Below are 16,653 nucleotides of genomic sequence, written 5' to 3' on the forward strand. Positions count from 1 at the left end.
GGAACCGTTTGCATAAACCTGCAAATTAAACAGGACAGTTCATGTTTATTTAGTAGAAAAGGTTTGGATGTCCTTGAGATTCTCATTTTTTTATTCTTATTGAGGACACAGTCAACAAAGTCATCCCAATGTAAAGTCAACATCAGTGGACAGATTGGATGCATTCTCAAATTCCTTTGCACTGCTGTTTCAATCTTGTAAGTGAAAATTAACAATGAATATGCCTTTTGGATTTATCACTAATAATTTACTGTTTGATTTTGATGCATAAAAATAGAAAAAATTGCTTAAAGGAATAGTCTACTCATTTTCAATATTAAAATATGTTATTACCTTAACTAAGAATTGTTGATACATCCCTCTATCATCTGTGTGCGTGCACGTAACCGCTGGAGCGCGCTGCGACGCTTCGATAGCATTTAGCTTAGCCCCATTCATTCAATGGTACCATTTGGAGATAAAGTTAGAAGTGACCAAACACATCAATGTTTTTCCTATTTAAGACGAGTAGTTATACAAGCAAGTTTGGTGGTAGAAAATAAAACGTAGCGCTTTTCTAAGCGGATTTAAAAGAGGAACTATATTTTATGGCATAATAGCACTTTTGGGAGTACTTCGACTCGCCTGAAAAGTCCGCTCCCCTAATGGGAGAGGGAGGGTGTTACTGCGCCGAGTCGAAGTACTCCCAAAAGTGCTATTATGCCATAAAATATAGTTCCTCTTTTAAATCCGCTTAGAAAAGCGCTACGTTTTATTTTGTACCACCAAACTTGCTCGTATAACTACTCGTCTTAAATAAGAAAAACGTTGATGTGTTTGGTCACTTCTAACTTTATCTCTAAATGGTACCATTGAATGAATGGGGCTAAGCTAAATGCAATCGAAGCGTCGCAGCGCGCTCCAGCGCTTACGTGCATGCACACAGATGATAGAGGGATGTATCAACAATTCTTAGTTAAGGTAATAACATATTTTTATATTGAAAATGAGTAGACTATTCCTTTAATAACTTGAGCATAAATATAAAAGGAAAAAATAAGATTTCAACATACTGTATATAAGCAATTTGCTCGTCTTAAAACCACTTTAATTCATGTTAAGCATGTGAAAATACATCAGCAGTAGGGTTGCAAAATTTCCTATTTTCAAGGGTGGAAACTTTCCATAGGAATCAACGGGAATATATGGTAATTAACAAGAATATATGGGAATTAATGGGATACAACTAGAAATTTGGAAATGAACAGATTTGATTTAATGCAATTTCATTTGAATTACTACCCTGCGCATTCCTCATGCTGCGTTCACACCAGCCGCGGTAGAGGCATCAAGTGCGAGTGATTTCAATGTTAAGTCAATGCGAACACGCGTTGACGTGCGTCTAGAGGTCTCGCGGAGCGAATGAGCTGTGATGCTACCATTTACTATGCTATGTGTTGCCCGTCTCTTTCAATAAGGTCATAGTAGGTGTTCCTTGTTCTTGTTGTCCTAGTAACAATTATAAGCAAATGAGTACTCATCTTCTCACTAAGAAAGATAGATGACGTGAAATCACTACCATAAGAAACTTACTGTATCATTTGTATGAAGTTACAGGTTTTTCAAAATTTGTTGCATCGCCAACCAAAGCTTTCACTCATGTTTGTGAAAATCACCAGCGCTCAAATAAAATGAATGGAATTGTGTTACAGTTTAATAGGGGTCGTGTATAAGGTTTTTTTTGTCAAAAACACCTATAAGTTATTTTTCAGACAACTATGCACCTTCTTTAAAGATGCAAAGACGCTCTTTTGGAAACCTCATTATAGTGTGATATATTCTGTGCTGAAACATATTGCACCATTAAAATCAGACTGGAATGTTAAATAATTGTACAAATTATAAGCCACTATGTTTGGAATTTTTCAGATGGCAGTGATTAAATATATCCAGGGCTATCACAATATTTTGCAAATGTTTCCTCATATGTGACCCTGCCTGTAAATACCCAGCTACAGCCTTTTTTTTTAAGTATAAACTTGATGAGGTGGTTTTTTGGACAAGGATTAGCTTAAGCCAGGACTAGGCCTTAGTTTAATTAGGAAATATAACTAGTTTTAACAAACATGGCTTACTAAAAACATCACCTGTGTGCATTTTGAGGCAAAACAAAGGGCACTGATATATTTTAAGATGCTAGTGCAAGTTGTTTTCAGTTTGGACAGCTCTTACATTTATTTTCAATGTTGGAGGTAACGCATTACAAGAAACGTGCATTACGTAATAATATTACTTTTCTGAAGTAACAAGTAAAGTAACGCATTACACATTAATATTTGAGTTACTTTTTCAAAAAATAATGTAAGTTCCTTCTTAAGGCATAAAAAAAATTTGTTTGGTTCCGGTTTCCGACCGACCCTGCCAATTTATGTGCGACCCAAATTTATGAGCTTGGGGAAGAAATAATGCACATTAAATAAATACACAAATAAAAAAACTTTGAGGCGAACTATAATTTACCTTTTAGTCCAGCACCGTTTTTGTAAAGACCGCGATGCAACGTCCTCCAGCAATGCTAAAAACAAGGTAGCTATACGGTCGTTAACACAATCGTTCACACATCGTTGTCGTCACTTACAAAGGCACTGGTAACTTTTGGTGTGCATTCGAGATGCTGTTTCGTGCACAGAAACGTAATCTTTTGCCCCCGCCGAAAGTTGTAACTTACAGACCAAAAAAGACGAGCTGAACAACGATATGCAAGTGGGCTTTTCTCTTCCAGAGAGCACAAACCAAGGCTCATTTTTGCGGACAGTAAGTGAATTATAATATTTGAATTTATGGTATTATGACCAGGGCTTGACATTAACACCCGCCAAATGCGGGTAGATTTCGGCCGTGGCGGGTAACACAACTAATCCCACCAGCCACTTTGGCAGGTTGAAAAGTTATACGAAATAATAAACAATACGCAATGCGACACTGGGAAACTACAACTCCCATGAGCACTCTGCACCCAGCGCAACGCACGTTTGTTGAGAGACGCGCACACGATCAGCGGGGCGTTGCGGACCAAAGCGTCAGCTTCCAGAGAGCGCGCGAGAGCTGATGTATTTACGAAATGCACCAGATGACGCAGTCTGAGCGCATACACACTTCAGGAAAGATAAAACAATTGCATGGAAGTGATTGAAGAGATATAAATTGCGTGCACACTCTCAGGGCAAGAGCGAAGAGAAATTCAGCGCATACCTGAATGCAAACGAAATCAAAGGAAACCCGCCCGCAGAGAGGTTTGCGCATCATTTTAATGTAACAATAATGCCCTCTCGACATTTCTCATTAAAAAGTCTTAAATCACTTTTATCAGTAACCATGATCAAGCTTATAAAATACATCTGCATAAACTAGCTGACAGTAAAATTCATGTACATTTCTTGACAGTATTTACTGCTGTTGTTAATAAATATTTAAAGTGGTTGTCGATGGGTTTTGTGTTTATCTTTTCAGTTTAGAATTAGTGTTTCTTCTACACCCCTGCTCCACTTTTAATATATTAATTCAAAGTTAATCTATTTGTGCCTTACTTACTAGCATGTTTTTCATGCACCTAAATATATAATATGATCTATACTGATATACCAGCTATATACCAGCTAATAAATGTTGACTTAATTTGGGTAGTCAGACTGCATTTGAAATTCAGTCTGCATCTAATTTAGCATGTAAATTTGCTCGAATAAAAGTCATTTTAGGATGCCAAAGTCAAGTTTAATCATATACAATTTATTTTACCAGCAACAAAAATTTGGCCAGTGAAAATGCTGAGTGGCTAGTAACTTTGAAAAACAACTAGCCACTTTGGCTGGTGAGCAAAAAAGTTAATGTCAAGCCCTGATTATGACATTTAGAGTTCCACTTTTATACTTTAGCCACAGGCTCACGTAAGATATTTTTCATATCTAAGGTGTTTCCCACACATAAGTTAGACTAATTCTACACCGGCCTCCATATTGCGTTTCGTTATTTATTTCTTTCTTTACTTTAAAACACGCAGTGTATTCGTTCAGCTGCATTTACTGTTCCTGCTCTCTTTTGCTCTCTCTCTCACATACACACACACACACACACACACACGCACACGCACACTCACACACACACACACACACACACACACACACACACACACACACACACACACACACTCACACACACACACACACACACACACACACACACACACCATTATAAAGAGATAATCCTTGGAGACGTGGCTCTGCGCTGCGTGAGACAAACACGCAATATAGCCAATGTCACCTCAAATATCCGCTATTCAATTTAAATATTTAACAATTTCCTACCTATCCCTTGCTGCCACTGGAAAAAAAATAAAAAATAAAATAAAATCCCTACCGACCCATGATCTAAACTGACCACCAACCAGAACCAAACTTATTTTTTTTTATGCCTAAGTTGAATTAATTTGATTTAAAAAATGATGTACTGAATTAAACTAAACGTAGTCACATTATGCACTCTATACATACACGCCTGTGTGGGAACACTTAAAAGAAATGGAAGTATTACTTTCCATGAGAAGTAACTAAGTAAAGTTATTAGTTACTTTTCTGGGAGTAAATTAATATATTAATGCATTACTTTTAAAAGTAACTTTCCTCAACACTGTTTATTTTAGTCTAAGACTAGTCTAATCCCTGTCTGGGAAACCGCCCCTATATCTTTAATATTGACAGAGTAAGCTATGATTTAAATCAATATGTAATCAATGACTGAAATAAAACTTTGATGCTCCTTATCTCACTGTTAGATTGAGATTCACAGGGTCACATATCATATTTTTAGGGGTCTTTAGGGGGCGGTTTCCTGAAGAGCCTTATCTTAGTCCCAGACTACAATGCGTGCTTGAGATGGCTCAGTTTAAAAAGATCTTGCACTGACTAACATACATCACTGTTTTATCTTAAAATACACATCAGTAGTGTATTTTTGTAAGGTATGTGGATTAGTCTTGGATAAATCGAAAGCCTGTTTGGGAAACTGCCCCTAGAGGAATCTGTTCTGCGTAAGACCATGTGTAGGAAAACCAAGTTTTAGATTTATGTGCAAACGTTAAAGTTGATGTATTGATGTACTTAAAGATACAATTTGTATTTATGCACCGCAAGATGGCGCCAGATCAAACAAAAACAATGATGTTGTTTACTGACGCTCTGAAGCAGCATGGAATTATGGGATTTGTAGTCTTTAACTCAACCGCTGATGGCCATCAATCAGACGAGAAGGAGAAATCACGTTGATGGATAAGGTAATCAAGTCTTATAAATGTTGCGTTTGATGACATCGTTTATTTCATTATGTAAGTTTATATGTGATGTTCAAAACGAAATTGTTAGTCATATTGATATTACAGTATTAGTCCAAATTCGATGGTAAAAACAGCACAGAATTAAGTTTTCAACTTACAATCTACAATGATTTTTCACATAATGTATTGACAGTACAAATCTTATTGTGAAGTGTCTTAAAATGACCATTTATATTGCTGTACAATACCTTTTGATGTGCATATCGTCTGCGGGAAGACGCGCTGATTACAATCTACACACTAATGTTGTGATCAATATAATAGCATACGTTTTTTGAAGGGTTACGAATCAAAACAACTCACCCATCGCGTATAACACAAGCAGGATCAGAAACTCGGTCTAGTTAAATGTTGTCTTGAAGCTCTCTCCATCCAGATAATGCAACAACAAATTTATCCTCTCGTTTTGTTCCAAACTCTTCATGGGTCGTTTGGTTGGCCGTACGCTTACAGGAGCTGACACAACCAGCGGCAGACGGTACAGAGATATCCATAAGTTCATAAGCAAGCGCGTAGCCCGACAGGCGCTATCGCATAGTTCCGCATTTGTCCACGACACTGGCTGCGTCCGAAAACTCAAGGCAGTGAGGACTTGTGGCCTCGCTGCCTCCTGAGGACATGACTTCGGACTCGGAGGCCTGAAGGCAGCTCAGAGAAAGGCTTTCCGACGCACTTCAAAGACAGCGTGTTTGAAATATAAACAGAGAGCGCCTTTGTGATAACTAATCACATATTTGAAAAGTACAATACTAATTTCTCGCTAGAAATGCAATTAAAATGCTTAAAAAGTGAAAATATACGTTTATTTTCACTAAATTTGTGCTCTAGCCGCTTCCTTGGCCGCCATTTTATTTTTTCAAACTCGACCACTGTTGTCATGTGGTTTATGTCAGTAAAGGCGGTGACAAAGGGTCACATGGATATTAACGTCATTGACAGGAGACTGCACTGCCCCGTGTCAATGTTTTGAATGGAAATTTTCTCACGATTTACAAGTAGTTGAAAACATTACAGATATTGATAGTAATCAGCTGGACAAAATATTTAACACTGGCCTAGTGGTTTTTGGAGATTTTACTGCAAATATCTTAATTGCACCTTTAAATCATCCATGTGTCATCATAAAGTAAGAAAAGCGCAGAATGAGTTGTTTTTGTTGTTTTAATAAATGTGGATTTTGGACTGGAAAAGGTTAAAATATATTTTTATAATGCATTTAACATTTATCTTAAAGGATCAATCATACTTTAATTGCTTATGATATGGCTCCATGTAATTAATTTCTGTAACAATTATTTTTATCGTCAAGGTAACTAGAAAAATAAATGGGCCCATACATCCAGCAGGAAAACCAGTGCAGAGCTGCTTTCATACAGTACAGTTAAAATTTTACGAGCCGAGGGCAACGGAAACAGTTCTATCGTAAAACAAATAAAACAACAAGAGTTACACAAATAAGTCTATTTAATACATCAGTGGCCCTTTTCTTAAAGTGCCATTGGAAACTTAAAGGTTGAGGTTGTAATTCAGTGAATTCTGTAGTTTTAAATCACTTTTAAAATGCTCAGAAGTAAAGCTTGAACAGATATAAAATAAAGAAATAAATGTGTGAAATGTGTACTGTACTAACAATATACCACATGCTGGACCATTTGGGATCATTGAAGTGAATGAAGTTAGGATCACTCCTGGCGTGCCGCTTTACTCGTGACTTTACCACCTGCTGCTGCGCCCAATCAACCTGCAGAAAGAGTCCAAGGTTATGGCGTTAGTATGTGGCTCACATCAAAGACTAAACAGTTTATGCTCAACTTCCTGCGCATAAACATTTCTGTGAAACACGCTGCCACGCTCAAAGTTTTCCGTTACATGAGACTTGTGAGGTCATTGCATTTCTAGGAGAGACAAATGAAGGTATTGTGTTCAGAAACATGCTTGTCTAAATCCAGCCGGAGAGAAAAAGTGAGCAGTGTATTACACATTCAAAAATGAAACATATATTCATAGGCAGGTGAAGTGTGCGTGGACGTTTTTTTTTTATAACGGCTTATAGTTTACGAGAGTTGAGGTCAGGCTGAAGGCTGACCTTTGACCCAACATAAAAAATAGTCATAAAAACCGACTCCACCAAAATATTTAATTACTGTATGAATTAGTTTTTGACGGATGGATGTGCTTTTTGGCGGTTGGGAACTATTGGAAACTATCCAATTCCATTATAAAGCTGAAAAGAGCCAGGACATTATATAATATAACTACGACTGTTTTTGGCTGAAGAAGAATGTCATATACAACTAGCATGCCTTGAGTGTAAGTAAAATGAGGGCTAATTTTCTTTTTGGGATGAACTATTCCTTAAATGTGTTAAAAATTATTGTGTTGAAATGAAAATCCTTAGTACCTAGATGGGGCATTCAGAGGGAATCAAGATTTGGGCATTTGCGAGTTTACACCAAAGGCAAGATTACAATAAATTTTAAATACTGTCTGCAACCATGTGCGTTGTACCCGCAGTGTCACGACAGGGTTGGAGAGACAGGACGCAAACGCAGAGTTCGAACCAATAAATAACATTTAATAATAAAACTGGAAACAAAACACGAGGAGTAAAATAACAGGCATGTAAGTAACACAGGAACATCCAACGTGAACAGGAACAGACATGGAAGTAATGACAATGACAATCTACCGGCAACCGGTGTGACAGAAACAAGGCATATAAATACAAAGACAATTAAACATAAGACAGGTGTGGTGTAATGGCTTAATGAGTCAATGAGAGTCCAGGTGAGACGGATCAGTGCAATACACAAAACATGACACGGACTAGCCGTGACATAACCCCTCCCTCTACGAGTGGCTACCAGACACTCAAATAAACACAAAACAAAAACAAAGTCTGGTAGCAAGAGTCCAAGGGAGGGGTGGAGGGCTTGGGGACCCTGGCGAAGCCGGCAGCCGCCGGGACGAGACCAACAGGAACGGTTGGCCGGACTGCGCCAGGAGAACCGGAGCGATCGCTCCAGGAACCGAGGCAGACGAATTACCCCCCTCCTGGGAATCGTCGACGATCAGCTGCCCCCGGAAGTCATCTCCCATCCCCTCGCGGAAACGGAGACCCTCTCTCGGTAGCCACCCCGGGGAAATGATCGGGCGTGGTCCGTTCCGGATCCCCCTGCGAGCAGGATGGTGGTCCTCCGAGGGACCGTCGACGACGACTCAACCGTTGGGGGACCGCCTGGGCCGATCCTCCTCCCGCATGCTCGCGGGAGCGAGCGATCGCTCACGGTGGTCCCCAAGAGACATCGGGGCTGATGGGGAATACACCCCGATGTCACTACTCCCCCTCGACGAAACTCCTGGGGGAGCCGCCCTCCGTGAACCCGCTGCGTCCAGTGCTGGCCGGTAGATTCTGTCACGACAGGGTTGGAGAGACAGGACGCAAACGCAGAGTTCGAACCAATAAATAACATTTAATAATAAAACTGGAAACAAAACACGAGGAGTAAAATAACAGGCATGTAAGTAACACAGGAACATCCAACGTGAACAGGAACAGACATGGAAGTAATGACAATGACAATCTACCGGCAACCGGTGTGACAGAAACAAGGCATATAAATACAAAGACAATTAAACATAAGACAGGTGTGGTGTATTGGCTTAATGAGTCAATGAGAGTCCAGGTGAGACGGATCAGTGCAATACACAAAACATGACACGGACTAGCCGTGACACGCAGGGGATCAGAGAAAATGTCCCAGGCAACTTTTTTCCCCACAACTCGACTATTCTCTTCTATTTTCTCTGATTTGTTAGGACTGAATGAACTAACATTCAGCCAATCACAGGTGAGCATATGGAGCAATTATTTTTCTTGCACACGCGTGACGTGTCTGCTGGGTTATACTTTTGTCAATCTTGATTTGCTTATTCATTGCCATTTTTATGATCCGTAAGTTTTGTTTTTTCATATTCAACCCCAATTATGTTAGCTGTTATAATGCGAGACGAAATCAGTAGGGTTGTCCTGTATTTTTTTTTATTCATTTATATTTGTAATAAATATAAATGCTGCATCCTGTATCAAATCAATACATGATGTGATTTGTCCCATGCACATCATTTTTTAAAAACATTGGCAAATAACATTTTTTTTCTCTAAATCAGGGATGGGCAACTTTGGTCCTGGAGGGCCGGTGTCCTGCAGAGTTCAGCCCACCTGACTAAAAGTTTGTAGTATGCCTAGTAGGACCTTAATTGGCTGCTTCAGGTGTGTTTAATTATGTTTGAAACTAAACTCTGCAGGAAACCGGCCCATCCCTGCTCTAAATAGTCTATATTGGGTGAATTTGGTTGCCTTATTATAGCCTACTAGTTTTTAAAGCTAAATAAGTGATGCCTCTGAAAGTCAGTGCTTTTGCGCTACTTCTTTATCAGATCGGAAGTAACGAGTAACTAACTACTTGAGTAGTTTTTTCATCTAATACTGTTTTACTCTTACTCAAGTAAATTATTAGATTGATACTTTTACTTTTACTTGAGTACATTTTTGCATAAGTACTTGTACTTTTACTTGAGTAAACTCTACCCACCTCTGGCAGAGTTTACCGGATGTTACGTGCGGACCGCGACAGCCGCTTGTTTATGTTATTACTGCTGAAACCGTCTATATACAGTGTTCACGTGAGGTTATCTTTCATGAAGTGGTCTCCTTAAATATAGCCTATTTGTATGGCTGCCTGCAATTAGTTTCCCCTTACTGGAGACAGAGGCATATACATATAAGTAGAGCAACGGTGACACAACAAATGATCCTCTGAATTATTAATTATTAACTATAATTGGAATAAAATTGACTTGATGATTAAATTATTATTATAAATAGTTTTTTAATAATACACTTTTCTGATCATTCAGATTTCTCTTGTGCTCAGGAAGACCTCTTAATTGTGGTAAAACCATTATAATGCACGGGCCACTGCATTTTGGACATGCTTGTCATAGCATGTCAGACCTTAAAGAATTTCAGTGTCATTTTTTAGAACATCAAAACATCTATTGGAAGAGTAGATTTTTCTTTCATCTTGACAGCTCTTTGCTTGTGGTTGCAAAACATGTGTCGAAGCCTCGCATGGCCTCTATCTGTGGCCTGACGACGTTGAAATGCTTTGTTGGGTATTTGCCTCACCACATCATTTGTACACATGGCCTGAGACAGGATATGATCAGAGGGACAGCTTTAAATGCTATCCAAGAGACCTGGACTGTTTTTACTTCCGAGATGCCGGCTGTTGCAAGGAGATAATCTTAGCAGGACAGGGCCAGCTTCCAAAACCAGAAAACAGCTTGACTCTGAATGAAGTCTTCCAATGATTATGACCAGAAAAGCTGATTTAGGATTAGATTTGTTTCACATGTGTACCTATATTATCACAATGTATGTATACATGTGGCAGTTGTAGCCTAGTAGTTAGAGCGTTGGGCTTGTAACCTGAGAGTTCAAGGTTTGAGGCTCATGGCCAGCAGGTTGCAACTGGGGTAGCTGCCCACTGCTCTGGGGTGCGTTTCCCGAAAGCATCGTTAGCCAACTACTGTCATAAGTTTCGTTGTTACTGACAAAGTTCAACGATTGGTGTTTCCTGAAACAAAAGTTCAAACGAGCATTCGCAAGTTGCATTGCAAACTTGTGTGGTTTAAACGACAGTTCTTCACCTGTCGTTAGAAGCATCGTTCCTTGTTATTATCATGTTAAGACTTACGTTGATCATGAAAAACAAGGAGTACATTCTATATCCATCATTCTAAATATATAAGAATTTTATTTAACGTCTTTAGGTTTGTACACAGAATTAAAGTGCTGCATTTGAAACTGCACATGTGCGCAGAACTACGAGCTTTAAGACCCTGGGAAATCCCTGGGAGGAGTGACGTAAGAGGGAACTTGCGTGTTAATTAAATATCTTGAAAATAAACAACAGATAACTAAATCACGGTAACAAAATCAGTCTTCCGATGCAATATATGTTATTTACAGCAATAATCTGACATTAAATCGATTTGCACAGATTAATTAGTACTTCACCTCCCACGTGACATTATCAACTATGTTGTTAAACCAACATGGTTCAAACAACGAATGTGCGACAACGTTACTATGCTTTTGAGAAACAGTCGTGACAAGGTAGTTAGCTTCTCCAACTATACATAGCACTATGTTGGTTCAGCAGCGAGTTACATCATTGTTCGGGAAACGCACCCCTGGGTGTGCGTGAGTTTACGACTTGCAGTGCATGTGTTCACTACTCACTAGGATGGGTTAAATGCAGAGGTCACATTTCGTGTTTGCGTTGCATACTTGACAAGCTTGTCACTTTTACAAATGTTTTCAATTGTTTCAAATTTGAGGTTAAAAAAAGTTCTGCCCTACATTAGCTATTTTTTTTAAACTATATTTGAATTGCAGTTTAAAAAAAACGTTCCACCCCTCTTCAAAGGGTCGCTTGTCAATGCTGTCATGTCCGGGTTACCCTTAGTTTTGGCTTTTGCTGCCATTCACACCAAAGATATGCTTGACTTTATGTGCCACTATGCAGATTAATCGGCATATGAAATCAAACTTTCGCAAAAGTATTGGTTTTGAATCAATCTCACAAAAGTTTGATATCATTGTAGTTTGCGAAGTAGTAGTAGATCGCATGTGGGAGTATGTGGAATGCGTACTAACATCTGGCACATGTCGATCTGTGGGCCTTACATCATTTTTAACTGTTCCTGTAGAGTCATGTGTATGATTCCAGGGAACGCACATACTAATTAAAAACACAAATATATACCTTAAATGCACTGTTATTCACTTTGCAATAAATGTAAACATATTTTTATATTTTCTGGGGAAAAGGTTAGTACTGCTTGCCAGGACAAAACAGCATGGTATACCAGTCCTCAATAGACATCAACCATACAGGTCATTGAAAGTTTAACATCTTTGGTTTATTCAAATCCCTGAAATCTTCCAGATATTCATAATTCAACAGTATAATTTCTTCTGATCTAACTAGTTTCTCTCACACCCAAGAAAAACTGGTTGCTGCATTTGCTAGAAATGTTCACTATAATAACATTTACTGTATTTGAAGTGCCATTCTCAAAGTGAGTGAGGGTTTTCGAGTGGCCACAGGAGTCAAGACTTACTTTCGGGTCCATGTGAATGAAGCTGTGAGCTCCCCTGGTCGTGAAGGTGGATCTGCGGACCACTCTGCTGTGATGGAAATGGTAATGGTGCTCCAGTCCCCCGATCTACAGAACAACCAGACATGCGTGAAAAACAGCAAGGAAAATAACAGTAACACTTTGTGAAAGGCATGAAATGATCAGACAGGTTTCTGCATATAGAAATTACATCTCTGCAGGAGTTAGCTTACCAAAAATAGCCCAATAACAGATAAAAATTCATGCCGTTTGCATTTTTAATCACACCGGCTATGAATAGGTTAACATATGACAAATAGTGGGTGGTGCCATGGAGGAAGAAATTGAAATGTTACATCTAATCCCCTGACAGGATCAAGATTTCACTGTAATGCACAATAGGATATATATAAAAATACAATTCTGTGATTATTTACCCACCCTTAAACATGATTTTGATGTTAGATTTTAATTAGAAAGGAAATTAGAAATTATAATGAGAAAACAATTTGACAGTAACTTAAAAAATAACTTAATTGGCAGATTATGTGACAAGTCATAGTAAATGTAATGTTTATTCTCAAGTAATTTCATTTAATTTAAATACTGTGTTTGGATTTAGCAAAGTCCCTGCAGAAAATTCAGGCCACTAGGCGGCCATGTTTGCAATGCCTCAGGGCAGTTATTTCAGTCATGCAAGACTTAAGTCATATCTACATGAATAGGCAAAGACAGATATTTCTAAAATCATGTGCTAAAATCACAATTAAACAACATATTTGACCAACAATTATGCCTGAAATCAACGGTACAAAAATGTTTGTTTCTTAAGCTCAAATTGCACTAAACACGTTTTTTAAGGTTGTTTCATCTTTTCGCATAAGTGGCAAGCACCTCACAAGACTGTATAGAGCTTCTTTTCCAAACAATTGTCAGTCATTATCAGTTGACGATTGGTTCTTTTAACTGGAAGATGGGACTTTCTATTGACAGAGCGGCCATATTGAGCATTGAATTGCAAGATCTTGAAAGTGTTAAAAGTTCATCAATTTACGGACAATTAAGGACCTTAAAAGTATTTAAAAGTGTTAAATGCCATTTTCCAAGTTATATTTGTCCAAAGAGATTGTATGCTAAAGTTTGCCTAAATTTAATCATTGGTGTAATGCATAGGCGAATAGTGGGATTCTGTGGTTTTTATGAATCCAGCTAGATTTAACTTCATCTCTTACCACGTTCACAGTCTAACTGCACTGCTGCGTGATAAGTCCCTTTACGCCCGGTTGTTAACAACATTGTTGCCCAATGGGAAAATGCAAGTTTTCGTGCAATGGTTAGAGGATAAGGAAATGAAACCATGTCTGAGGGCTGTCTCTGGGAATAACCTGAAGCTACTACAAGTTCAGCCACTGCTACGTTACTGCTGACCTCCGAGTGACGATGGGCGCCACTACAAACTCTGTGTGCACTCAATCAATCCTTCAACTCCAAGGGATATCATATCTTTATCATGCTATGTTTCCGAATTCAGAAATAGCCTGTGAAAAAAGACAAAACAATCAGAATATAATCTGATTTGGTTTAGCACCTTATTTTAAAGAACAGCTTTTTATTAGCATCAACACAGCTGGACAGTTTGTTCTAATGTTTGATGAGGGCCTAAATAAAGCCACTAAGAAATATTTTATTCCTATATTTAACTGCTACACAATGGCATTTTGTTCTTGTACATATAAGAGCATTGTTGGAGGGAGCCTAAGTTCTATGAATTTTCATCGCCAACAACTGCTTCATTGTTATTCTTCTGTGCATAATGAAAACATAACTTGAACTTGAGGTAGACAACAGAGAAGGATGAAGAGAAGCAGACTTTTAAGGACATGGAAGCGGGCCCTAGTCAACCACTTGTGAATTTACCAAGGGCTCAATAAGTTCTAATAATAACACAAAAATTAGATGCATAAAAAAGGCAGAATTTAATTAAACCCAGCAGTTCTTCAATTAGATCCGTATTTCCCAAACTGGGAGTTATGACAAAGGGGCTACGGCAAGGCTGAAGGATAGTGTACAGTCAGCAGATTATTATGCAAAATAAACCTCTACAGAGTGATACAAGACCAGACTCCATCATTATTTTACCTTTATTATGTGGCCACTTGCCAGATAAGTAAATGAGTCAACACAAAATATTCATTACAATTAAAATTTTAAATCTTATTGTGAATGACAAACTTACGGTATAGTTGCACCTTATCATGCATCTGAAGGCCAGTATATTTCAGGCTTTACAATGTGGCAGCTGGAAAGGCTTCTGAGATCAATGTTTGGTTTCTCTTTCTAATAAACCTTGCATTGGATTAGCCACTCAATTAATTATTTTGTGCTTCGTTATGTCGCATTTATAAGGATTTATCACTAACTAAAAACTGTTAAGTTGTGCTATCTTGCAATCAATATAATAAATGTAAGTTATAGTGTCGCCGATGTAACCGGTAAAAACTTGAAGTGGCGATGCGGTCTTAAAATGTATGGAAAGTGTTTTCAAAAAGCTCTTAAAGTGCATTTAAGTCAACTTCGTGATTCCTGTATATACACAGCAAAAGTCCAGTGTTTAACTCTCACAGAGTTGATTTCAACACTTTTTCAGTTTATAGCACCACACTTACATTTTTAACACTAGGCCAGAGTTTCTTTGACTCACAAAAGTGTTATGCTACTGTACATTCACACGAGACAGAAGCGTTAACGCTTGACGGAAGGCTTGTCTGAAGCGTGGCCAACAGCCAATCACAGTGGCTGCAAGTCTTCCATAAACGTATTTGGCTGGCTCTGCCTAGGTTATTTGCATAAGGCGATCTGATTGGCCGACGACGGATCCACAATTCAGTTCGGCAACGAATGACGTCACCCATGAAAAGTCAATGGGAAGCGTTAACGCTTGCGACTTGTGTGAACGTACCTTTAAAGGGAATCATATTATGAGATTAATGTGTAAAATAAGTCTTTGGTGTTCCCAGAGTGCATATGTGAAGTTTTAGCTCAAAATACCACACAGATAATTTATTATAGCATTGCCACTTTGTACTTAGAAAAATCACTAGCGTTAAATGTACACTGCTGGTTTATGTATGGGTATCACCAGGTTTGATGTTACTCATATAAACATCATGTACATTTAACACTCACGATTTTGCTGTGTAGGTGCAATCAAAAATGTGCCATTTTTGGGTGTGTCCTTTTATAATGCAAATGAGCTAATGAAAAAATTGCAATGGTAGTGACTTTAAAACAGCCAACAAACTCACAAGTAAGATGTAAAATGTAATTTTAGGTTTCAAACAAACATGGTGATAGAGAGGATAAAGTTATGTATCTAAAGTTTTAGCTCAAAATACCATATATATAATATATTATGACATGTCAAAATTGCCACTTTGTAGGTGTGAGGAAAAATGTGCCATTTGGGTGCAGTGATGGGCAGTAACGCGTTAGAAGAAACGTGTTACTGTAATCTGATTACTTTTTTCAAGTAACGAGTAAAGTAAGGGATTACAATTGCAAAAACAGTAATTAGATTACTGTTACTTCCCCGTAAGCAGGCTGCGTTACCGCGTTATTTTTTAACCTTGATTTTGTTTTGTGAGACTGTCTTGTGTCGTGACGCGAGTCGAGTGACAATGACGTATCAGCGCCGCGCCGTCAGTCAGTGTATTGTTGAACGTGAGAAGACAACATGGAGCACGGAAGAGAACAAGACTATGCAGCGTTTAATGCTTGGAAGTACCGACATTACTTTGAGTTTAACCCAATTAAAGGTGACAAAAACATCAGCGTCCACTGTACACTCTGCGTGGGAATAAAACCTTTATCCACAGTGAAAAATCACCTAGCAAAACACCTAGCAAGCCGGCACAGGAATGTGAAACTTACTGAAAAAATCCCTGAACCCCCAGCTGACATGACCGCTGCGGCTCCATCTTATACACGTTCACGCGAAATCTGATGTAAAACAACAGACTATATATCTACATTTCATGGATTATACGCATTTGTGGACAAGCTGACATGACCGCTGCGGCTCCATCTCATACACGTTA

The 16,653-nt window shown here is 38.5% G+C and overlaps 1 protein-coding gene across 2 annotated transcripts in view; it reads right to left on the bottom strand.

Moving 5' to 3' along the window:
* Nucleotides 1-16,653, bottom strand: part of pcsk6 (proprotein convertase subtilisin/kexin type 6) — a 123,385-nt gene that overhangs the window by 96,384 nt on the left and 10,348 nt on the right. Inside the window, exons 2-3 of one of the 2 annotated variants that reach the window (XM_073859192.1) lie at nucleotides 12,560-12,664; nucleotides 6,996-7,106 (exon numbers count right to left, since the gene is read on the bottom strand). In XM_073859192.1, coding sequence (XP_073715293.1) covers nucleotides 6,996-7,106; nucleotides 12,560-12,664 — 216 coding nt within the window. Of the gene's footprint in view, nucleotides 1-6,995; nucleotides 7,107-12,559; nucleotides 12,665-16,653 lie in introns of those variants that run through there. The other variant, XM_073859193.1, reaches the window with a different exon arrangement.

Source organism: Misgurnus anguillicaudatus, chromosome 21 (genome assembly GCF_027580225.2).
Source record: "Misgurnus anguillicaudatus chromosome 21, ASM2758022v2, whole genome shotgun sequence".
In the NCBI taxonomy this organism is placed as follows: domain Eukaryota; kingdom Metazoa; phylum Chordata; class Actinopteri; order Cypriniformes; family Cobitidae; genus Misgurnus; species Misgurnus anguillicaudatus.